This window comes from Telopea speciosissima, chromosome 9, assembly GCF_018873765.1.
Source record: "Telopea speciosissima isolate NSW1024214 ecotype Mountain lineage chromosome 9, Tspe_v1, whole genome shotgun sequence".
Lineage (NCBI taxonomy): Eukaryota > Viridiplantae > Streptophyta > Magnoliopsida > Proteales > Proteaceae > Telopea > Telopea speciosissima.
Genome location: NC_057924.1, coordinates 12,371,480 through 12,396,343, shown reverse-complemented (window position 1 = coordinate 12,396,343; position 24,864 = coordinate 12,371,480). Strand labels below are relative to the sequence as shown.

Genomic DNA, 24,864 nt, shown 5'->3' with positions numbered 1-24,864 from the left:
CAAAGCTAATGTGTACGGCACGATGACAAATATGTTAGATTACTTACAATCCAATTCTTCCACTGTTTTTCATATCTAATCAACTTGATTACTAAGGAATTAACAAGAAATCTCCAAAGTGCATCTGAGCCATCATCCTCAAAAGACTTGGATCCCCCTGTATTCTTACTGAAGCACAGAATGAAAGCAAAGGCAATTTAGCCTAAAAAAAAAAGTCATGTTGAAGAAGCAACTACGCCATGATCAATTATCCTGTACATTCTCCTTTCAAGAAGAAACTCTAAACCATCTACTTAGTCTCACTAAGAAAGCTGTTCTCCTGCTGATTCATTCTATCTTAGCAATTGACTACAACAAGAATAATGGGCGACTGATCCATAGTCCAATCACGCGAACTTCTGGCATTGGATCAAACATTTTACAGTCAACCACTTCCAATATTTCTTTATTGTTAAGCCAGAAGAAAGAGGGGTGCATTCTATGACATCCATGTTAAATTGGTTTAAAGAAAAGTTTCAGTATTCTCTTAGTCCATCACAACCTCATCTCCACCTACATTTATTTATGTTTTTTTCAATAGACTCCACCCAGATATGTTGGAAGTATGATTATTTTTGCTTATCTAGTTCATCTTATATCGTGCCGTCGCAAATAAGAAATGCTGTGTGATGATATCATGGGACGGCTACTGACCCCACTTCTGCCCATCCATATCTATTTTATAACTGATCTTGTACTGTGCTAATATAAATTATGGTTGATGGTTTGTTTAATTGAGGATTTGGTATGTTAAATCTCCTTATTAAAAAAACTATCTGCAAATAAAAGAGATAAAAAATAGCTTTTTGCAAAGCTGCAGTACCAAAATTACTTGGGAGTGCTGAAGTAGGAAGAGATGCTTCAGAAGGTGTCACCAATCTGTGCTTCTTGTAACTCATAGGCATGGATACTCGAATCTTGCACAGGACACCTGAGACACATTGGTAGATGTATCAAGACCTTTTGATCAGAGTTCCTAAGTGAAAATTGAGAGAGTTCAGATTCCATTATACCAGTCCCACATTGAATGGATTCAGGAAATAGGATTCATATTCTACCAAGAGAGTCATAGAAGATCTGAATTCTATTTCTCTAGTTGCATCATAAGTCAGACCAATACAAACCTTTCTATATCAGTACAGGGTATATAAGCATATAAATCATTTAAACAGTTCATTTGGTTTGATTTAACAGACATGAAATCATCATGAGACATAACATCCAAGAGTGCTGAGCTGAGATTGTTAGTTTCATTTGATTAAATTTTATCATTATTCTGTCTATTGTCAGGTTTCATTTGGTTAAATTTAACCATATTTCTGTCTCTTCTTGATCAAGAAAATAAATAAAGACAAGAGAAGAAGATGAAAGAAACAAAAGGCTACAAACATGACAGGATACTTTGCATAAAATACCATACTGTACAAACAACCAATCATGTAACTCTTGGTGGACTAATGGAGAGGTGAGATCACAAAACTGTCTCTGCCTCCTCCAGGTCCCATATGTTACATCACTACTATAGTACCATACTACATCTTCACAACCAACAGAAACCAAAAGAACATAATTCTAGTACATGCAGTACCTTACGTAAGAACATTCTAGCAAACTCCGTTCCCAAAATACTCACGGAGCTTAAAGTATAACTACAATGTCGAATTCCCTGAAGGAAGAAAGAGAAAAAAGGAACCGATAGCCCACAGCTGCAAGGCCTTAAAAATACAGCCTTGTGCAGCAGTGGAAGAGAATATGAAAGTTCTGGGTGATTGAAAAGAGGAACTGCGTTTCAAAAACTCTTATTCCTAAGAAATCACGGGCTGTCTTTCTTAAAAACCTGCAACCAGTGAGACTATGATGGAATTGTCTAAATGAACTACCAAAATCAGAGAGAGGGAGAGGTAGGTCTGGGTGTGGGGAGGAGGGGGGGAGGGGTAACTCTCCTAAAGCTTTATAAATCTTGTTGTAGATGTGGGGCAGGTGGACTGGCAGGTGTCAATCACCGTCCTTCCAAAAAAACATGTTCATGGGACAAGAAGAGGAGGAAGAAGAAGAAACAGAGGTGGCCTGCTGATTTGAAATATCAGAGGAATCAAAATCTTGGGGACGGGAAATTGGAATAGGGAGATTGGGTTGCAGAAGTAGATTATTCGAGCCATCAATTTGGTCCCAAACAGGGCTACCTGGACCCCAACCAGCTGGAATAGCACTGAGCCATGCCTCTTCCATCATTTCCCTCCATGGAAATTCTGGAGACCCAGAAACGCCTTCCCATGTCACAGAAGCCGGTGTAAGCGCAGGTGCTTCAGTACTTCCCGTGACCTCACTCAATTCCAATCCGGAAGGAGAATTGCCCTCAAAATCGGGCTTCTTATCCGGATCGTCTTGAGGTGTTGGCAAGATCTCCATAGCCTGAGCGTGCAAATTTAGGCCTTCTGGAGATTTCTGCTGCTGCTGCTGCTTGAACCGGCTAGGTTTGCGATTGTCTAGGTGGGTAGGAGGGGAGGAAGGGGATGAACTAGGAGCTGTTGCAGCTGCTCTCTCTGTGCTATCCTTGCCTAGAAAGAGTTCGGGGAAATTGAGACGAGCATTCTCTCCTCTTAGCCTGAAGGCCTCACGATCATAGGCCAAGGCGGCGTCTTCGGCGGTGTCGAAGGTGCCCAGCCAGAGGCGAGTCCTGGCACGAGGGAGACGAATCTCGGCGACCCATTTGCCCCAATGGCGTTGCCTCACTCCTCTGTAGAGCTTAGTAGTGGTGGGTAAAGGGGCTGGAGCCCTCAAAAGGGCCCTCCCATCCTGCCCAAACCCATTCATCATCATCAATTGACCCCGAGGACTGAGATTGAGCGCGTCACTCCAATAGTGGAGAAGCTGACCCTGCTGCTGCGCTGATTGTCCATCCCTGACGAAGTGCGGCGGATAAACCATACCCTGGCTCATCTGGGGAGTGAACGAAATCATCTGTTGCTGCTGATGCGATTGGTGGTAGTGTTCCTGCTGCGGTGGTGGAGAATGGAACAGGGGTAATGGAAGTGTTGTTGAACGGTGCTGAGGTACCTCCACGGATTGAGACCCATCAAAGGCAAAAGGAAAAACAAGCCTTGAAGACGGTGAATTGAGAGTTGAAGAAGAAGAAGTAACTGGGGCATGGGTTGCCTGTTGCATAATCGAAGCAGAGGAATGATGATTTAGGGTCTCACGCTCTGGGCTTCGGGTCTTCTTGAGAGGTCTTGGTGATGAGGACGCCCCTTCAAAAACTGGCTTCCATTGCCTCCTCTCTAAGCTGAGTTGAACCTTGCCCTTGTCTTTCCCCCAATCCCTACTCGATGCCCTCTGCGACATCTCTGGGGACTCATCACCCATCTGCCTCGATATGCCACTGTTCTTGCCTTCTGCCATGTCGCCAATGAAGAAGAAAAAAAACAGAACCAAGATTGTAACAGGGAGAAACCTGACAGCCGCTCGCTCTCTTAATGCGCTAGTAAATGTAAGAAAGAAAATAGAAAACGAAGGGAAGTAGTAGATTGAAAAAACAGGAGAAAGAAATAAAAACAACCCAGATCAAAAACTGTTCAGAATCCAAAAAAAAAAAGCTAAAAGATCCAAACTTTTAGAATCTGGTTTCGATCTCAACTGCTAACCCGATTCGAACAAAACGGCATCGGATACATACATTCACTCCAGAAGCAACCCATGCCCACGTGTTCACTATACACTCACAGACAAAGAGAGAAACAGAGAGAGGCAGAGAGAGACAGAGAGAGCGAGCGAGCGGCTGAACAGGAGAAGTGAAGAAAAAGATCCCAAGTTCTGTTCGAGGTAGCTATTGCAGAAGATGTGGGAATGCAAGACTTTGATGAGTGGCAGGAGGGGTTAGGCTTTTTTTAGAGGGTTAAGGGGTTAGGGGTTTAAATACTATATCTCTATCTGTATCGAGAAGACTTTGAAGAGAATAAGGGCAACTAAGAAAGAAGAAAAAGATTTGGTAAACTCTGTAAGGGCAGCAAAAGATTTGAAGAGAAGAAACAGAAAACTTGAGAAATATATGGAGGACCCCACGCGGTTCTTTCACTTTCCAACTTTCCAGTTTCCAAACTCTACCCTCTCTCTCTCTCTCTCTCTCTCTCTCTGTCTCTTACTCTCTTTCTCTCCCTTCCTCAGTGAATCCTCACAAAAGGGGTACTGTGTTTTACGTTGCTTCTACTCCAATTCCTCTCTTTTCTTTACTACAACCCTTTTCAGGTTTGTTCTTCTTTTCCTTTCTTACATAACACGAGACTTTTTTTTAAGTATTGGGTGGAGGGAGGGCCCTCCATACACCGTCTTCTACCCAATCAACTACTCTTTCTTTGTCTCTTGAGGACTTTCTTTCGGTCTCTTAATCCCCCAAAGCCCAAGGTAGTGCCCAATCCATTAATCTCTTAATTAATTCTATAAGGTATTTAATTAAGAGTTTAAATAAATATCCACCCCCCCCCCCCCCAAAAAAAAAAAATTACTATAAGAACTTGGATAACCTTAGAGGAATTGGGTTGCAACTACTAAATTATTTTTCATAGTTATGGTGCCTTTTAATATCTATGAGCCTAAAAACTTCTCCAATTTATTAAGTCATACAACAATGGTGACACCATCACCAATAACAAAAATAATAATAAAAGAAAGGGTTTGTTAGAATAGCAAAAATAATAATAAAAGAAAGGGTTTTTTAGTTTAACCGACTATGGTAGTCTAGGGGAGATGGGAGGGATAGAAACTATCATTTGAGGGGTATTTTGGACACTTCATCTTATAGGGGAGAGAGTTTATTCTATTTTTTGGGGTTTATTGTTTTGGAGTCCAGACCATGTTGTCCCATCTTTGATCTATCTAAGGAAAAAACTTTTTTCCTAATAATAATAAGAGTTATAATATCTTTTTTCTTCTTCTTCTTCCCCTCCTTTTGAGTAGTCCAAAAAGTCCTAGTGAGCTATAAATTTTTATTTTTTTTTGGATTTGTCTTTCAAACTATCTCATGAGGGTGGGCCTCGACGCAATGATAAGGTAATAAGGTTACTATATTAGAACTTGGTGGTTGTAGGTTCAAACAAGGAGAGAGCCTCTTCGCAAAAAGTGAGGGTAAGGCTGTGTACATATGCTACTCCCTAGACCCTGCAGTAGCGAGGAACCTTGTCCACTAGATACCCCAACCCCTTGTCTTTTGAAGCATCTCAAATGGACTTCATGAGACACTCTTCTTAAAATTGTCATAGTTCATTAGGGAAGTGAAATCTCTAGTAATGCTCATATCCAAAAAAATAATAATAATAATAAAAAAAAATCTCTAATGCTCTCCATTTTGAAGATGAAAAGATGCAAAAAAGTCTAAAATTCTTATCATGCATATTTTGTGCTTTGTATTCTTTATAATATCCCCTCCCCCCTTTCTCTAATTCTAAAAAAGGAAAAGAATAACTCATTTCAGATATTTTAACTACACAAATGAACTTTTGGCTTCATTTGTCTTGCAACTATAAAAGAAAGAAAAATTGTTCAAATAGGCATTCGTATAATGAAAAGAGTTTGAGTTCCTTTTCGATTCAAATTAGTATATGTGTCAATCTTTCCCCAAAGTGTATCCTTATTAGGAACCTTTTTTTTTGTTGTTCTATGCATCTTATCCTTTATTGGTAATATTTTGTTCCATGAAATTCGTACCTAGTGTATGAGGTTTCCACTATTGTCCCTTGCTTCGTAGAGAGGCTATTTCCTAATTTGAACCTTCGCCCACTAGATTGCAATGAAGCAATTTATTGTTGCCATGGTCAAATCCCATGGCTGAAGAGATTCTCTCTTCACCATGAGTGAAAGCAAAGCTATGCCCCTATTCCAATTAAGTATATAATCAGGGTTTCAAGAATTAACGAGTCGAATCGAAAATCACCTAATTCAAATTGAAATCGACGATTGATTCCTAAATAAAACACCAGAATCGTTAGAAGATTCCTTGAAATATTGATTTTAAGATCCCTTTAGATCGATTTAAACCGATTCCAATCCAATCCAATTACAAGCCGAATGAAGCATGCTTCTTGCTTTTCCATCACACATGAAAGTGTTATGTATGAGTATTTGTGATTAGGGAGATGGTGTGGATTATACTAATTAATGAGATGTTTAGCCTTTTTACAGTTTATTTGGTTAAAGTGGTCAGACGTGCATGCGTGTATTTAAGCGTGCGCTGGAACAGTCTCATTGGTTGCTCACCTGAGCCGGAGAAAGAAATTGGTGACACAGTCAGAGAGAGTGTGTGTGGAGTTTCAAAACTCCGACACGTTGAGGGGGTCGTCGCACTTTCGGCTCATAAGCAATTTCACTGTCATGTCACAGTTTGTGTCAGAAGCAAAGTCAAAACCAGCCAAAAATGACTTTGTGACTTTTGTGTGGCGGAAGTCGGTGGAAATCGGCACGTGTCGGTGGTCCACCCTGTCGCTTCGTCTCATCATGACCTCAACCTCCCCGGTCCAAACTCCAAACCCAAAAAACGAAAAAAAAAGCTGCATAAATATCAGCCTCGATCTTCCCGCTTTTGGACACGCGTCGTCTCCTCCGGTCTGTTGACTCTCTTGATATTTTCTTAGAAATTATATAATATGTTTACCAAGATCAAGGCACCACGTGAACGTCTGGATTAAACCCAATGTTGTAGATCCACTACCAGCTTCCGTTAGATCAGAATCTTTAGTTTTTCCAATCTGGTGATTTTGTTAGTGAGGGAGGGTTCATCTGAGTAAGGATCCATCACAACAATTAGTGCATTATGAACGTTGTAAACGTGGTAGGTGGCATTTGTTTGTTTTTTTTTTTTTTTTGAGAAAAATACACAAATGCATATAATTAGGGAGAAAAATGCAACCGGATCGCATCAGACACGGACATAGCGGTGCATGAAATGATCATCCCACACTTGGTCATTTTTAGGGTTTCAGGGGGTGTGGTAGTCATTTTGCACATCCCGTATGTCAGAGTATAAGTGATCAGGTGGCATTCTTTTATTTTAATTAATAAGGATGGCAATGAGAATTTATTTGAAGTAGTTAAAAAAAAAAGGAGTGAATTTGAATGGAAATTAGATAGGTTGTAAAAAAAAAAAAAGGGGACGGATTGAACTGATCGAAATTGATCGAATCAAAACTGGTCGACCGAACTATTTATCAATTTGGTATTACTTACAATTTTTAGAAATAGTTAAAAGGCTGAAATGGGAAGATAAATAATGAAAACTTTTGATAAAATGGATAAAAAGATTTAATATGTTTTGACATTGTTTCATTTTATATATTAAAAGCCAAGATCAAATCGATATATAATAGATTGAAAAGGGACCGTCAAAAGAAACCAAGAACAAGCCAAAATCAATTAGACCAATAGTCATCGATTTCGGTTTATTTGTAGTGACTAAGGTTAGAGTGTTATCAGTTGCGTTATAAGTGGCTAGGTGTAACGAAATTATACTTCAGAAATGTATTTTAATAAAGGGAAAATTGAACACTACTTAGTCGCATGGCTTCTACACTCAGACATAGGAGCATGCAAAAGTACTATCATGCCCCTAATAAAATAAAAAAATTACGTCTATGTTGATGTTCCTGTATCGATCTTAGTAAATTAGAAATGTATTTTACTAATTATAGGATTGTTAGTCAAGCAGCAATTGGTACTCTTTGTCCACTAGAGTATTATATTTTTCTAAGTGGTCATATGGGAGTAGTCTTTATGGTACTATATATATACATACCATATGCAAAACAAATAATATAGTGACACTACATCTATTGGGACCCAATGTTGATAATTATATCTTAAACAAAAAAAATGGGTTTAGCCCAAATTATTAAAACAACTGAATAAACATAAAATTATCCCTTGATTAGAATTAATATTATTGTAAACCCACTATTATAAACAAACCAAAAGGATTACAACAAAGAGGTACCAAAGTCTTTGTTTATAAGCTAAGTATAAAAAAATATGGGTTTTGGGCCCTATGGGAAACTTGTAGTGAAAGTGAGTGGTGAAGTGTCACGCCACGATAGGTCACTACAACATAGATTTCCTCGATAGATTAATTGAATCAAGATATCCATTGCCATTGGCTAATTATAGTCAAATGCAACCACTAATATGTGAGATTAATTGAATCATGATATCCCTCCAGTGCCATTGGCTAATTATAGCTAATTATAGTCAAATCCAACCACTAATATTTCATGTTTACTTATTTCCTTCGTTAGGGATGGAAGACATCATTCATCTTTTAGGGAATGGTCAACCTTGATTTTAAGTGGGCATTTGAACAAATGAATTGACCCCTTGATCTCCCCATGCATGTTGGCATGGATGATGGAATTCCATTAATTTGTTCGCAACTTCCAAACAATGGGGAAGGTTACATATCAAAGAACACGATTTAATGGGTTAAAATTTAATTGGGTTGTAATGTTGCAATGTTGGGAGTTTAGTCCTACGTCGATTACTAATTAGCTTGTAAACTCGTATAGATTTGGGAGCACGGTTTTAGGAATCGGTATCAGATATGTGACGTGTTAGAAAAACAACACCCAGAATGGCGATTTTGTAGAAGAAAAACAATGAGAAAAAAAAGAACAATCACACAAGACAAGATGTACGTGGTTCACTCCCAAGTAGGAAGGCTACATCCATGGCCAAGCGATAGAACGATTCCACTACTTCTGTGAAGCAAAAATACAAACCCTCAATCTCACCCAACTCTTAAGGAGATGACAATATTATATAAGAAAATCCTAACCCAGAAAGTACAAAATTGCCCTTAGAGACCTGAACCAACATATGATCGAAACATATATCAAATCGAAGATCTTGATGAGCTTTACACAAATCAGCGCCTACGACACTAGTGTATGCACTTTTAGGTCATTCTGACTTACTTCAAAGGCGAGACGGCCCGCTAAAGAATCACCACAATATTCTCTGGATTGAGATCAGGCTTCACCAATAACAAAACAATCAATAATCGGGATCTGAAAACCGCTAATACCAATCCGTAACGGGCGATTCCACCGATCTGCTATCGATCCCTACAACCATGCCTGGAGTCTCTTCACGTATTAGTTTAAACTTTTTCTTTGACTAATTAATGGAGGTGTTGGACATGGCAATTGATTCATCATATCAATGCATCAATCCATCGCTTTCATTAGTAATAACACCACCACCTCCACCTCCACCTCCACCACCACCACTGCCCACACGTATCTTTGTCTTTGTGGTGTTTTAATTTGATTGGGCCATTTTCACAGTATGAAACCTTGAAAAGGGAAAGAACGTAGAGGAGCAGAATTGTTGACTTCTAAAAGGGATTGAGAAAGAAGGATTTCAAATATTTGTTAAAATGTCTATGAGAAAAAGTAGTAGTTTCCAGTTTCCACTTATAATTTCCACCAATGTCAAATGCCCTCCTGGCCTCTTGGGAGATTGATTTGCACTTTTCTTATTTAACATCCATCGCTTTCTATTGTGGGAGGTACGGTCACAAGGCCGCCCAATCCTCTTTCTCCACTACCCACCTCCCTACATTCTTTGTATTCTTGTGTAGTAATGAAGGCCAGACGACCCAAGCTCATCATAGCTCAATAAAGAGATTTGCAATATTGTTAATGAAGGAGTGCTTTGTAATGGCTATGGACTCATTTGGTGGGCACTGAAACCAAAGCCCTTTCACTGGAATCTTCTCCAAGGTGTTTGGATAGTAGTCTTGTGGATTCCTTTCTCTTTGAAGGAGGAGAGTGGGGGTGGACAGGTGGTAGTAATTAGTTTGGGAGACGGTAGATAGAAGACCCAGAGAGACCCACAACATCATTGCATGCTCAATTGATCTCAAGAGCATACTTTGATAGGAAAGCAATCGATATATGAGGTTTTATTGAGGAATTAGTAGAAGAGGAACACACCAATGTCACTAAGACTCCATTTGTTTCAGGTAAAAATCGTGCAGAGGGAAAAACTTGCAGGTTATACTGGAAACCAAACAGAGTCATTTAGTATTAACCTGAAACAAATGATCTTTGTGGTTAAAATATGGTATTTTCACCAATTAAACTATGGGTTTGAGCTCGATGAAATGAGAGTTCAGGTGGCGCGCAGTGGCACTAGAAAAACAGTATATGTTCATCCATTACCTTAAAACTTCTCTGTTTTTCTTACCATTTGTGTTAAAACAAAGAAGAGCTTCAAAACTTAGGAGAGTTCTTCTCTTGCCAGTTGCCATTACTTAGAGTTGAAGATCCATGGCCTTGACCACTATCCTTAGGCCTTACCCCACCCAATATATGGTTTGTTGCAGAGATCAGATCCACCTCGAGCCACTTATGATTAAGTTTCAGTCACATCCCCTTGACAAACTGCTCAGGAGGGGAGGGGAAGGGGAAAATTGGGTCTGTGACACAGGACCTGCGAATTTTTTTTTTTTTTTCAGGGGGTGGGGGTGGGGGTATTCGGCTCTCCTCCAGCCGTGGTGGGAGCTGGAGGATCCAGTCCAGCAAAAACAGGGGTGTTTGGGTCATTTCACAGGTGCCCCTCCCCCCCCCCCCCCCCTTTCCAGTTTTACTGGGCTGGATCCTCCAGCTCCCGCCACGACTGGAGGAGAGCCAGGGGTCCTAGATCTGCTGCATGGTTTGGGTTACTAAAATCTGCCTCGATTAAAAGATTTCAAGACTCTACCAAGCTCAAACATTGCCTATGAAGAAATGGACTTAATCATGTGAAAGCATCATTTATTTTTGCCACTTGGAAGTGATGTGGCAATTTCAACCATGAACTGACTACACAGTAGATCTCAGACTCAAATTCAATCATATATAATCTCATATATGTCCATGTAGGGCTGTCAGCCAATCGATGTCAGTCGAGCTTAATCATTCGTCACCAATTTAAGGTTCCACAATGTTATTAACTGCTTAATTAATCGGATATTGTAGGCCAAGAATGGACATGTTTCTATTCAGCCAGAAATTATTGGTCCATAATCGGGCTTGTTGGACTATAATAGGCTATAAATGGATTAACGGGCCTATAAACAAGAGTAACAGTATTGGTCAAGCACCCGTTGGGCTACATCCAACCACCATAAATGGGCTAAGTCCGGTACCAGACCATGTACTTAGCCTAAAGGAAAGGGAGCATTTTGTGCTATCAAATGGATGTAGGCAATCTTACCAAACCACGATAAATTCCTTGCATTATGTGCAATTGTTTGCTTGAGTTCTTCTTCATGATTGCACATTCGTCCCTAACAAAGATCCCTAGTATTGCAGGGTTGACATGTATATGTAACCACAGAACTAAAACCCCAAAAAACAGAGGGTAAAAAAGAAACGAACAGCTCCATCTTTTTTCCTGCATGTCTGCTAGTAACAAACTAATGGGCTTTCCTCACAGGCAAAGAACCGTGAAGAAAATAAATTGAAGGAACCAACAAAGGTTAGTAAATTTTAGGCTGGTGCATTCATGAGAACCACCAGCTTTAATCTGTAGGGAAAGAAAGCATTTGGAAGAAATTGGAAATAGGAACCCAGGACCATAACCCCTCCATTTTATCAAATAAAATGTCGATCAAAACAAATAAAGTGATGCTCTATCACCTAAATGAATCTACATTCATGAGATATGATTCAAGTTGATAGAAACGAAAAAGAGAATTGGGGAGCCGGTCAGGCCTTACAAGAAAAGAATATATATACGGAATAGAAACTAGGATTGAATAACATATCCAAAGAACAAAATTAAGCTCCACAGAAAAGACCAAATGAAACTCAATGCGTGAGCCAAACATTATAAATCCAGAGTGCAAACAGTTCCATCCTAAGCTAACAATGTTGTATCTTATGCTAACTCAGCTGTAGGTTCCCATCCCCACACCAGTGTCTTTGCCAAAGTCAGATCTGAATCCATCCTTAGCCTTAGAGTAGCAAACATAGAAGAGTTCAGTGAGTATGCCAGTGAACACAATGAAGGCAGCCCCTGCTCCAAAGACTCCTTTCCTCAAGATCTCGCAAGAAGGAGTTTGGGCCCCAAAAATTGTCGTGTATCTGGTATGGTAGGCATTCCTCACAGAACCCGCAAGCAAGCAAATCTCCGCAATAAGAAATGTCAACCTGAGATAGACAAATCAACATAATATTTAATAGTTGGAGCAAAGAAGGAGAATATTACTAATGTCATGAAGTGGAAAATTAAGGCATGACAGATACAGATCAGACTGGTAAATTTGAAAATTTATCCACCATTAATAAGTGCCAACACACTAAATTTCATCAAGCATTGGACCAGCTCAAGCACATACCAGCAAGTGATGAAGAGAACAACAGCCCATGCCCTTGAACCACTGGGATTCAGAGCCTTCCCACAGCAGAAGCACCTACTTGCCACCATTATAAGGACTTGGCTAACCATCAGGAACAAAAATGCCCCTACACCATATCCAGTTGCGATGTCCGAATCGTAGACACAGTAATAATAATTCTTCTCAGAATCAGAGACGACTTGAGCCTGTAAGAGAAGCCTACTGATCAGTACAGAAATGAGAATGACATATATGTGACAGGACAACCATTTCAAGTTCACCCAGATCCGTACATTTTCCTTTGCCCTAAAACCATCCTATTTTGAATCCAGGGATTTCATGCCCATAACCATATACCCAGGTTTTAACAGAAGAAGAATAATTTTAACACAATGAATGACCACCAGAATTTGAAATTAAAAGGGTCAACCCAGTGTTCGGTTGATACACTGATTGGACTTCTAGTGAAATTGAAATGTTTGATATTCAGATAACATTTAGATCATTGAGAACAAAGGTGAAGAGTCCAATACAAGATGGGGCAATATCATTGAGACTTGTATCCATTTGGCCTCAGTTTGAGTTAGACTGCAAATTGGTTACCGAACTGTTAGGAACAGAAACACAATATCTTTTGCACTACCATTATGCGTTTGAAACTAGTAGGCGCAACACAGAGGATAAGGCCTGCTGGAGATTGGAATATACTAAGAATTTCATAGTGACACTGTGCCTGGGTGAACCTTTGTTTTTTTCAGGCTCAAAATTGTAGAAAATATGATCTTTCAGAACGTTTCCAACTAGATTTCCTATATGAATTCGAAATATTATCAGATAAAAGAGATTATAAAAATCCTAAATAAAAGAGTAAAAAGCTCATTGCAGAACAGATATTGCTGCAGAAATTTAGGAGTTCTTGAGTAATTAACTTTGGTTTTTGGGGGAAGGGGGAACGAAGAAGAAAGAGGAAAACTTATCTCAGATCTAGAAGAAGAGAACATTTGTTCTGTTGTAGACACTTTCAAACTGGGGTGTCTGACACTAATACATTACGGACATCTTCAAACTACATCTTTGTTCCGGGCAGTGAAGAGGAGTTCTCACCAGATCTGATGAAGAAATTTCATCAACCGCTGACTGAAAAAAATGAGGGATTCTGTTCAACTTCCATCTAATCCCTGGTAGAACTAAAATTTTAAGTCAAGTTTACCTTAGTACTAAACCACTAACTGCTGGGTAGCCAAAATTTACATTTTACACTCTTGTTCTGCTCAATTCCACTAAGAAAGTAAGAAATAGCAACCCATGAACTCACACATAGAAACTAACAGAACTGTTTAAGATCTGACGATCTATGAATCTATCCTACCACTACTTAGAAAACCCAGAAAATAAAAATTATTTGTATTCAGTGAATCAATAAATAAAGTAGAAGAAGAAGGCAGAGGATGAGAAGAGAGACACATACCTTACTCCTACGCTGCTCAGCAGCAACGGCGAGGCCAAAGGCGATTAGATCAAAGATGAAGACGATGATTAAGAGCAATTTGGAAGCCATGAATACTCAGCAAATTGATCTGTACCCTCTATCTCTGTCTATCTTCACCTGGATAACAAAGAGGAGAAACCCAGTAGCCAACAAAACAGATAGATTGAGGGGTGGAGGAGATAAGAGAGAAGGGAAGATAAATGAAACCACCGACACAACACAACAGAAATGCACAGATTAGTGAGGTGGAAATCAGGTGAAAAGGAATATATAAGTGAATTTCTTTATTAAAGAAAAGGAAAATATAAGAGAAGAAAAACACTCACTAACAGCCAGAAGGCAGCGGGTCAGATCCTCAACCCAGAAAGAAATGCTACAAAAAAACTGTTTGATTGTCGGTGAAGGAAAGACAACCCACCTAAAAAAGGATTAAAAAAAATAAAAAATTTAAAGGAAGAGTAAGGAGTGAGGAAGTAAAGAGTGGAATCTGTAAGGAAGAAACTGAAAGAAGAAGAAGCGCTTGCAGAACTAACAGCTATTAATACTAGTACTATTTAGTATTTACTCAAGGAAGGTACTGGGTCTCTTTCTGTGGAGTAATGGTGAGCCAACCCAGGAGAAGAAAGGTCACCCAAACAGAGGAGAGCAGAGGAATACAGAACATTATTTTGCCCATGAAAGATGGAACCAATTAAGTAGGTTTGGTGGATAGAGAGGTAGAAATCTCTACCGTTTGATATTTCCAGTGATGCTGGTGTAGATGAAGAACAGTTTACAGTTCCACATTTCCACTTTGTCAAATAAAAAAAAACAAAAAGTGTAATATAGAGAGTAGAGTACGGTGAGGGATTACGTGTTTGGGTTACTTTTGTTACAGTTAAAGAGTCATTGGCGGAAGGGAAAGGGACAAGTGAACCGCAAAGAGAGGAGAGGAAAGGCAGTGGGGTTTGGGGAACGGTGGAAGAAGCACTTGGGGGAGGGTGGGTGTGGTCCCAAGTCTCTATCAAACACCCCAACTCACACTCGACTCCCAACAGCTTTGTCGTGTAACTGAGAGTCTTAAAATGTTCAAATGAAAGCTGCCCTCGCAAATCGCTGGCTGGTTTGGTTTGGTTTCATCACTGAATGCAAGTTTGTACCAAAATCAAATGGGACCTTTAACACTCTGGACTCTGCAGCTCTGCCTTCCTTGTTTTTATCTACGTGCGAAGAAGAAGAAGTCTGTGTACCCGTAATGTTCTTCTTCTTTGAACTGTGCTTTTGTTGTCTTTTTGGATCGATCAAATCAATTCTATAACGTTGTTGTTTGTTCCCTTTAGATTAAGAGATTGCTCGGAGGACTGAACCATCATGAATGTATTGGCAGATGCCACTCCAATTCTAAGTTTTTAACCATAGTTGAAAAATCATATTTTTCTTTAACAAAAATCCTCTTCCATACTGCAGGGTATGCGGTGCACATCCTGCGGTGGCCTCTACTGTGTCACAGGATGTGCGGATATGCACCACAGTAGAGGTCAGGATTATTATCCTCTCCAATTCCTAAAGTGTGGCCACGGCAGTGCTAGGTGGAGATGTTGACACCTAGAAGCTGCCACATCCAACAATCCGAGGTCATTGATATGGACGGTTGGATGCGACAGTTGCCAAGTGTTAATATCTCCACCTAACACTGTCGTACTGCCACACTTTAAGGAATTAGAGAGGATAATTTTCCGTAGAGGCCATGTGTGCCATGTGTACCATGTGGCCTCTGCTGTGTCACAAGATGTGCACCGCACACCCTGCAGTACGACAGAGGATTCAGAGTCAATTTTTTTAGTCCAGTTCCATATACGTGTCAGAGGTAACCACCTGTACCATTTTTGCCATTTACAAGGGGAGGAGGGGTATTAATGGAAACAAAAAGGACAAGTTACATGTACATTCACCGGCACATACGAGCAAATGATCCATTCTCTTGTTTTTTTTTTTTTTGAGTTCAGTTTTTATATATGAGAGGCAACCACTTGTCCTATTCTTACCATTTATAAGGGGAGGAGGGGTATTTATGGAAACAAAATAAACATGTGATTGGCTCTGAGATGTACCTTCACTCTTCAATTTTATCACAAAACTTGGTGTCAACTTAGTGATGATGAATCACTTTTTTTTTAAATACACCCTTCAATAAATATATAGTAGGAGGTGTCACATCCATCCCCACTTATCCCCTATGTTGGGAGCTGATTTGAATTCATGAATGATACCTCTATAGTTGTATTTAGAACCTGATACCTTCTATTAATTTCTGGTATTATTTTCAAAAAATTTTAATTTAAGAGTATAAAAAGGTTTTCAAGAATAATTTGAAAATGACATAATGATCATTATGTCATTATAAAAAAATGTCATTGTTATACACATATTTCGAGTATACATGTGAAATGACAATATTTACCCCCATTGGAGAAAACTTTTATACAATACTAAAAAGACAAAAAAGTAAAGTAAATTATTTGACGAACATCGTGAGACTTGTAAATAAGAAAAATTCATGTAAATCAAGAGAAAAGGTTAGACACACCGTTGAGTACCATAAGCTAGTGCCCACTATGTTTGTCTCTCTCTTCCCCACTCCCCACCCTTGCACCTCTTGTATGATATTGCATCTCACACCCCCATTGGTACCGTCCACTATACCATACACAAGCAGTATACCTATCCCTCTTCCCATAAATTAATAAAAATATGAAAAATAGAAAAAATATAGGAAAAAAAACACATCAATGAATATATTGTTCTTCATTAAAAAGTTAGATAAATATTTCTTGGGAGACGGTTCCCTACACTGCCCAAGTGTAGTTTCTGGTGAATAAGGGACCTCCTTTGGAATCTGACAAAAGGGGGAGGGGAATTTATGACATATCACCCCTTCACATGAACAATGATATGTGAGGGGATGTACAATTTCATTTTGAGTTGGCGTTGTACAAAATTTTTTTCCCGTATTTCTTGAAGCTTGTGTTTGTATTTATCCCCATTGGAGAAAAATTGTGTATAAAACTAAAAGGACAAACAAGTAAAGTTTTGGACAGCGTGAGACTTATTAATAAGAAAAAGCAAAAGGTTTCGTACACAATCATGCACCATGCACGACTGTGCCTTCAACCATTGGATGGGAACGAGAAGTTGTGTACTGTACATGGTCATGCCCATCCAATGGTTGAAAGCTCGACCATATACTAAAACCTATACCCCAAGGGGTTGCTCAGTTGGCAAAGACCAACACCTCGCAAAGAAGAGGTCATGAGTTCAACTCTCCTTGGGGCCCAACTATTAAAAAAAATGTAAAAAATTTCATATAAATTAAGAGAAAAGGTTGGACACACCGTTGGAGTACCAAAAACTAGCGCCCACTATGTTTGTCTCTCTCTTCCCCACCCCACCCCCTTACACTTCTTGTATGATATTGCATCTCGCACCCCCATTGGTACCGCCCACTATACCGCACACAGGTAGTGTGCCTGTCTCTCTTCCCATAAATTAATAAAAATATGAAAAATACAGGAAAAAAACACATCAATGAATATATTGTTCTTTATTGAAAAGTTAGATAAATATTTCTTGGAAGAGGTTTTCCTACACTGCCCGCGTGCAATTTCGGGCAAATAAGGGAGCTCCATTTGGAATCTGACAAAAGGGGAGGGGAATTTATGACATATCACCCCCTCACATGAACAATGATATGTGAGGGGGTGTGCAATTTCATTTTTGAGTTGGCGTTGTACAAAACTTTTCTCCATATTTCTTGAAGCTTGTGTTGTATATATTTACCCTTAGTTGTGAAAAATTGTGTATAATACCAAAAGGACAAAAAAGTAAAGTTAAAAATTATTTGACACTGTGAGACTTGTTAATAAGAAAAATTCCTATAAATTAAGAGAAAAGGTTGGACACACCGCTGGAGTACCATAGGCTAGTGCCCACTATGTCTCTCTCTCTCTTCTCCACCCTCATCCCCCTTGCATCTCTTGTATGATATTGCATCTCCCACTCCCATTGGTACCGCACACAGCCAGTATGCCTATTCCTCTTTCTATAAATAATAGAAATATGAAAAAATAGAAAAAAAAAATTACAGGAAAAAAAACACATCAATGAAGATATTGTTCTTCATTGAAAATTAAATAAATATTTCTTGGGAGAGGATTCCCCATATCACCCCCTCACATGAACAATGATATGTGAGGGGGTGTGCAATTTCATTTTTGAGTTTGTGTTGTACAAAAATTTTTCCCTTATTTCTTGAAGCTTGTGTTGTATTTACCCTCATTGGAGAAAAAATGTGTATAACACTAAAAGGACAAAAAAGTAAAGTTAAAAATTATTTGACACCGTGAGACTTGTTAATAAGAAAATTTCATATAAGTTAAGAGAAAATGTTGGACACATTGTTGGAGTACCATAAACCATTGTTGGGAAATCAGGTTTTTTTACTCGACTCGTCTAGTCAAAAACCTGGTGAGTCGACCTAGTCAGGCCGAGTCATTTTTTTTTCTGATTTTTATACATATTAATACAATATAAACACATGCATTTGAATGCATACAATCATTTGGATTGAGATCTTGACTCTTGAGAGATTTACCGTGTGAGAGGCTAACTGATTGAGAGCTTGAGAGATTTATCGTCATAGCAAGAGACTCCAATCGCCAAAGAGAAGAAGGAAGAATAGAATATAATACGGTTCCGACTTCTGATGAGTAATGACCAAAATATATATATATATATATATATATATAATAGGGTTTTAACTTTTATCACTTTGTTTGAGATGGTTAGGGTCTACTTGTTACACTCTAGACACTGAATTTTTATCCTCTCCTGTTACAGCACGGTGCTGTACTGCATTGTGCGGCGGCTGCAGAGGCCATGTGCATCATGTGGGGCCCATTGTGCCACATGGCCTCTCGCAGCACAAGACGATGCAAAGATCGACCATGTCAGAACAGAGAGGATAACGATTCCTAAACACTAGAACTCTAGGGAATAGAGAAGGATGTCAGGATTTACTTTTTTATAGATTTTTGGGTTTTTTTACCAGATTCGGTAAGTTTTTGAAGACTCGACAAAAAAAAGCGAATCAATGTAGACTCGGCCCAAGTGTCTTCTTTTTTGTTATTTTTTTATATAACATAGAATGAGTCTTCACGACTCTTGACCAGGAATCCCGTTTTTTTATCAGATTCAGATGCGTCAACCGAGTCAAAACTGGGTTTTCCAACAATGCCATAAATTAAGTGCCCACTATGCATGGTTCTCTCTCTTCCCCACCCCACCCCCACCCCCACCCCCACCCCCTTGCACCTCTTGTATGATATGGCATCTCACACCCCCATTGGTACCGCCCACTATACCACAAATAGGCAGTGTGCCTATCCTCTTCCCATAAATTAATAAAACTATGAGAAAATGCAGGAAAAAAAACATCAATGAATATATTGTTGTTTATTGAAAAATTATATAAATATTTCTTGGGAGAGAGTTCCATACACTGCCCGAGTGCAGTGTCGGGCGAATAAGGGAACACATGTTGGATTTATGTGTCCATCAAACCCGGTTCGGTCCGGTTTACTTTGTATTGAATATTTTATATATTTTGGTTTAATATTATCACATGCGATATAAACTTTTTGAGCATTATGTGTCTGTAATTTTTACTTAAAATGGTAGTCATGACTAGGGTTTGGGCTAGGAACCCTTATCATATGGTCGTCGCATTGGGTATGCTTAGACATGTTGATGTCAGGGTACGAATGCAAGTGCGGATAATGATGTGCATTGGCAAAGAATCTACTTTGTTGAGTCCCTCATGTATTATTGCCAGATGTAGGATGGGATAGACATGTGTCACCGAGACCCTGCACTTGAGAGGACCCTGTCACTACAAAATGTGACTGCATTCTTTGGTTCATCAATGATTGAGACTCAAGTGAGCCAAAGCTAGTGTTCTGGGAATGTGCAAACATTTTATGAGTGAAGGAGTTACTCAACATGGTCACCATTGTCCGATTGGGGAACACCAAGATTGAGGTTGTTTGTGAATGATCGGATCGGAATCTGGATCCAGTGCTGTTTTGGAAATGGTTTTTGCAAAACCTATTTTACATAAAATGATAGATTATATGTAGTTATTAATTAAAATATTTTATCAAGTTTTGCGGGACCCGATCATATACACAAACACTCTTATATGGACATGGGGGTTTGGCAGTACTAGTGTACATGCCCTAGATTCCATAATGATGGTGTTGATTAGTGGTGGATTGGTACATAATAATTAATTATTATATGAGGGTATAATTGGAATTTACTAATTAATTAATTATTTATTTAATTTTTTGGATATGGTGCAATTTATTATTTATCCATTAAATATAAAATAATTAATTAATTAAACTATTCCCTATTAGATTCTGCTTCTTCACCAATTAGAAGCCCATCAGGTTTAAACAGGTTCAAGTCAATGAGGAGAGAGAGTGTCAGACTCTCACTGAGATTTTTCCAAACAGGGCTTTAGAGGCCCTATCTATTTAAACACCTAAAACATGGAGGGGGAGAGATTTTTTCCAGCCTTGGACGGTTTTGGGTGCTCCCCCTCTCTCCCACGTTTTTGGCTCTCTCACTCTCTCTTGATCTCTTCTCTCTCCTTCTTCTTGCTCTTTCTAGTTTTTGAGAGTTAGGGTTTTGGAAATCCGGATTTGTACTTGAAGATCTAAAGAGATTATTGGATTGACTTGGAGAACCTTGGTTGCATCATTAGGGGTTTAGATCTATTTACCTGGTGTACTGGTTGGAGGAAGAACCACTGTCTATTGGAGGAGCAACACTTGAGGCTCATCAGGTTAACAAATTTCTGTTAATTCCTCTTGTTTCTATTATGTGATTATTCATGGGATGTAAAAGAAATCCGAATCGATCTCTTTCCACTGCGCATTCGGATATGGATGGATCCCTCTTTCCATGGGATGAAAAAGAGATGAAATTTCTCTCTCTTGGGGATCCATAACTTTATGGGACAAGTAAGAGATGGATTGGGTAATGGTTTATCATACTATATCCTAATTGGGTCACGGTAGGGCACCCATGGGCAACCGTAAAATTTATTTAGGGCGCCTATGGGTGACCATAGGCAATCCTAAAATTTATGTAACGCGCCCTAGGACAATCCAAACTTTCCAATATTTGTGAACCCAGCTTGATACATGAGTACAACGATCCCATGAACTACTATTTGACTAACAACACACCCTTTGGAATCTAACAAAAGGGGGAGAGGCATTTATTACATACCACCCCCTCACATGAACAATGAGATGTGAGGGGGTATGCAATTTCATTTTTGAGTTGATGTTGTACAAAAACTTTTCCCGTATTTCTTGAAGCTTATGTTGTATATATTACAAATTCATTGTTCATCTAAATCTTCTGGTTGTAAGTGAATAGTGGATTCATTAATGAAAAAAAACAGAAATGGAATCCTCCCCTCACCCCCATCTTCCTCCCCCTTCAAAAAGGGAGGGGGGGGGGGGTAGGGGTTAATTCATGAGGACTAATGTGACTAATTAAATAAGGATGTTTTCTTCTTCTAGTACATGTTCTATATAGGCTCATTTTGTACACCATTTAGTTTAGAAATATTTGATAATCAAATACAAATAATGAAGGGTTTTTGCCAAATGCTCCCCTCAAAATGATCATTTGTACAAATGCACCCCAACAACTTTACAATTTCCAAATGCCCCCTACTTTCAAAACATTGTAACACTTCAGTCCAGTCCGTTAGTCTGAGACGTTAGACGTTAGTTTCAGGGAATCTAATAATCAAATGCCCTTATGATAAAAACCCACCAAAATTAAATAGTAAAGTGACCAAATTGCCCTCATCATTCCAAATTGTTTACGGTTTGAAATTGAAAATTGAATTGGTTCCAAGTTAGAAACCGTTTTTTTTTTTTTTTTTATGTTTCTGGGTTTTGGGAGTAATTCTGTACCGACAATTGTTGTATGGTAAACTTGGTAAAAAACAGTTTTTGTTGTTACAAAGAAACAGAAATATGTTTGAAACGTCATATTAACAAACAGTTTTCTCTTCAAACTTCTATCAAATTTTATATAAAAATCTCATCCCTTGCATAATTTTCATAACACAAATGAATGAGAATTAGCCAAAACAGTGGGATGATAACAATTGTTGGTCTTGAACAGCAATGCTTCAGCCTTATCAGCCAAAACAGGGGATGAACATGGTCTTTCTATGTCTTTCCAGTGTCTCTGTCTCTTTGACCCAATCGATGGAATGTTTCATCTTGCTCAACACAGTAGTAAATGAGTAGAAGTGATTAACCTTTCCGGATTGGTGTGTGGTTTGTGTGATATCACATCAAAAAATACATTGCGCTCGGTGTGTGGGTTTAGTCCCATATCGGGTGTGAGAGCGTGGTGTGTGTTGTGTACGTGTATTCGCCATTCTACCATCCTAAAGTCGGTTAACCTTTGGGATTGGTGTGTGGTTTGTGTGATATCACTAAAATGAGTAGAAGTAAGCGCTGCTACTAGAATAGGATGGAACTACATTGTGCATTCTAGTGTTGCAAACGTAGTCATTCCTTCATTGCTTTCCCTTTGGTGACAGAAAACTAATGTTTTTCTGATCAATTCTCATCGGGCTTTTCCTCAATTGTTTGACAAAATATTGGGTTTTAACTTTAACTTGTAAGTTGAGCATCAATAGCAGGTGCACACACACCATCAAACCCACACACAAACTTCAAATTTGTAATAAGATACATGAATTTGCAAGATCATCAGTTGATGTTCGGTCAAAAGCTAAACAATTCAGATGCTGATTTCACCGAAAGGCTCATGAACATGGTCAACTAATAAACTGTTAGAGCAAACACCAACAAAAAACGCGAAAAGAAACAAAAACAAAGCAAGAGGACACAGAGATATTACGTGGTTCACACACTAGTATGGTGTGCTACATCCACGGGCAAAGACGAAGATGATTTACTATGCAAATCGGAGAAAAAAATTACAATGGAACTCTCAAGAACACCCAAAACGGCGCTGCTGCTCTCTCCCAGAAACCCGAGAACGAAAAACCCCAAATCTTACTCTTATTTACAAGAAAGCGGGTAAAGAACATAAATACTCCTCCATCGGATCCGGGTTGATCCATCGGGTCGGGTCGAACCATACCGTGGGGGCTTCGCCCCTGAACCCCCAACGAGATCAATGATGGGCTCCGGCCCTCCACTACCATCACAGATCTCAGAAAAAGTTCCATTTGGGTCACCACCAAAAATGTCAGAGCAGGTCATTCTTCGAAACGGTCCAAGAATTCAAGACATACATAACACAAGCCATGCCCAAACTTGCAAATGAATCATACAATTCTCCATCATAAGCCATCGAAGCAGTTCTAAAAATGCAGATTTTAGCCTCTAAGAATGGAGAAGAAGAAGAAGAAGATTTCTAGGGCATTTTTTTCGTTTAAGAAGAAGAATCTATGGATTGAGGCTGATTCAATTTCAGTGGTTCTTGTTGTTCATGCTAACAGTGTTCCTTGGTTTGTGCAGCAAAGCTGGTTATATCTTCTTTCATTTTTTAATCAAATTTGTTGGAAAATTTTGCACTGCTACAAAGAAAGCAAACACAATTGCTAACTTCTTGGCAAAAGATGTTGCAAAATGAGCATTTTCATTGGATTCTATAGTTTTTCCAAGTTTTATTTGTGATGAAATTGCCTTTGATGCGTCTTGTAGACATAAATATCAATTTTCTAGGTAGCATCTGGGAGTTCTTGCTGATGGGATTGCTGAAAGTGGGAATATCCTAAATTGTTTTGTCTTTTATATCTGTCTCAGTTTCCCTGGATGTTAAATTTTGTACTCTTTTTCATTCTTTTAATACAATTTGATCTTCTAGTTAAAAAGAAGAAGAAGAAGATGATGACGATGCAGGGGTAGGGTTCGTCTATGTGAGATGCAAGGGTTTCCAATGGCTTCTATCGTGTTTTATCGGCTTAGCATTGTAGCAATTTTTTGTGAGTTGTGCCAAAGAACTGAGTTTCATATCTTTAGTACAATTTTGTGGTGTTTATCAAAACCCTGTCACAACCATTTCTATTATCTGATTTGTTTAAAAAAAAAAAAAAAAAAAACCACAAAAAAGGACCAGGCAACAGTGCAACACATACAAGATTCTAACCCCAAAAATATAAAAAACACCATAAACGATATTTGGAAGGTTACCAGACCATAAGTCTCATTTGGCTCAAAGGAGTTATGAGCAGTTCTTGTCATTTTCTACCATGGCCAAATCTCAATGACTCTTGATCTGGTTTTCAAAAATGTTGATTCAATTCGAATGAGTCGGCCCAGTCAAAACCTAGTTTTTTAACTATGATTCTGACTCAATTCATTTCACCACAACCATGGTTTTTCAAAAATAGGAATCACAATTGATTGAATCAGCCGTGACATATCCAGACGATTTCCACCGATTCTAATAATTTTTTACCTATTTCTAATCGATTCATACTAATTTCAGATCAAAATGATCGATTTGATTTGGGATTCCATTTTTGAAACCTTGCCATTTGTAAACGTTTGATCACAAGTGATTTCTTTATTGAGTCTCAGAGTATATATAATACAAAGAAGTCAACATAAACAAGAACCCATGTGGTCCATAAAGGAAAGATAATGACAGCTTAACTGTACATATGGACAAACCTCTAACGGACTACACATGAGCTGGACTTCTCATTTACACCATTAACCCAAGTTGTTAATCCACTAATTTGAGGTATCAGTATCGGATTGCCCAGTACGACCAATACTTCATAGTTTTGAAGGCGATCGATACTGTATCTATAAAATGGTATGAACAAGGGGTAAAATAACTAATAATAACTCATTATTTT

General features: G+C 38.8%; 2 protein-coding genes across 3 annotated transcripts; both read right to left on the bottom strand.

The window, feature by feature from the left end:
• Window positions 1–1,960: 1,960 nt before the first annotated feature.
• On the bottom strand, window positions 1,961–3,894 carry LOC122639453 (ethylene-responsive transcription factor ERF054-like). Its single transcript, XM_043832317.1, has one exon. It carries the CDS (start codon window positions 3,436–3,438, stop codon window positions 2,035–2,037), a length of 1,404 nt encoding a protein of 467 aa, XP_043688252.1. The 5' UTR covers window positions 3,439–3,894; the 3' UTR covers window positions 1,961–2,034.
• Window positions 3,895–11,668: 7,774 nt separating this feature from the next.
• On the bottom strand, window positions 11,669–17,875 carry LOC122639769. Of its 2 annotated transcripts, XM_043832722.1 has the most exons (4): window positions 17,858–17,875; window positions 13,869–13,988; window positions 12,401–12,606; window positions 11,669–12,212 (listed from the first exon to the last, which is right to left on the bottom strand). In XM_043832722.1, exons 2-4 carry the CDS (start codon window positions 13,956–13,958, stop codon window positions 11,951–11,953), a joined length of 558 nt encoding a protein of 185 aa, XP_043688657.1. In that variant the 5' UTR covers window positions 13,959–13,988; window positions 17,858–17,875; the 3' UTR covers window positions 11,669–11,950. The 2 variants fall into 2 exon arrangements, with proteins under 2 accessions (XP_043688657.1, XP_043688655.1); XM_043832720.1 differs by lacking the exon at window positions 17,858–17,875 and having other exon boundaries at window positions 13,869–14,216.
• Window positions 17,876–24,864: the final 6,989 nt, after the last annotated feature.

Bases quoted from the DNA above. Each gene is read 5' to 3' on its own strand.
- LOC122639453 (XM_043832317.1), bottom strand. From the start codon at position 3,438: ATGGCAGAAGGCAAGAACAGTGGCATATCGAGGCAGATGGGTGATGAG.
- LOC122639769 (XM_043832722.1), bottom strand. From the start codon at position 13,958: ATGGCTTCCAAATTGCTCTTAATCATCGTCTTCATCTTTGATCTAATC. The intron at 12,607-13,868 runs GTATGTGTCTCT...CTTCTCTTACAG, and splicing joins CTGAGCAGCGTAGGAGTAAG to GCTCAAGTCGTCTCTGATTC. The intron at 12,213-12,400 runs GTATGTGCTTGA...TGTCTATCTCAG, and splicing joins GTTCTCTTCATCACTTGCTG to GTTGACATTTCTTATTGCGG.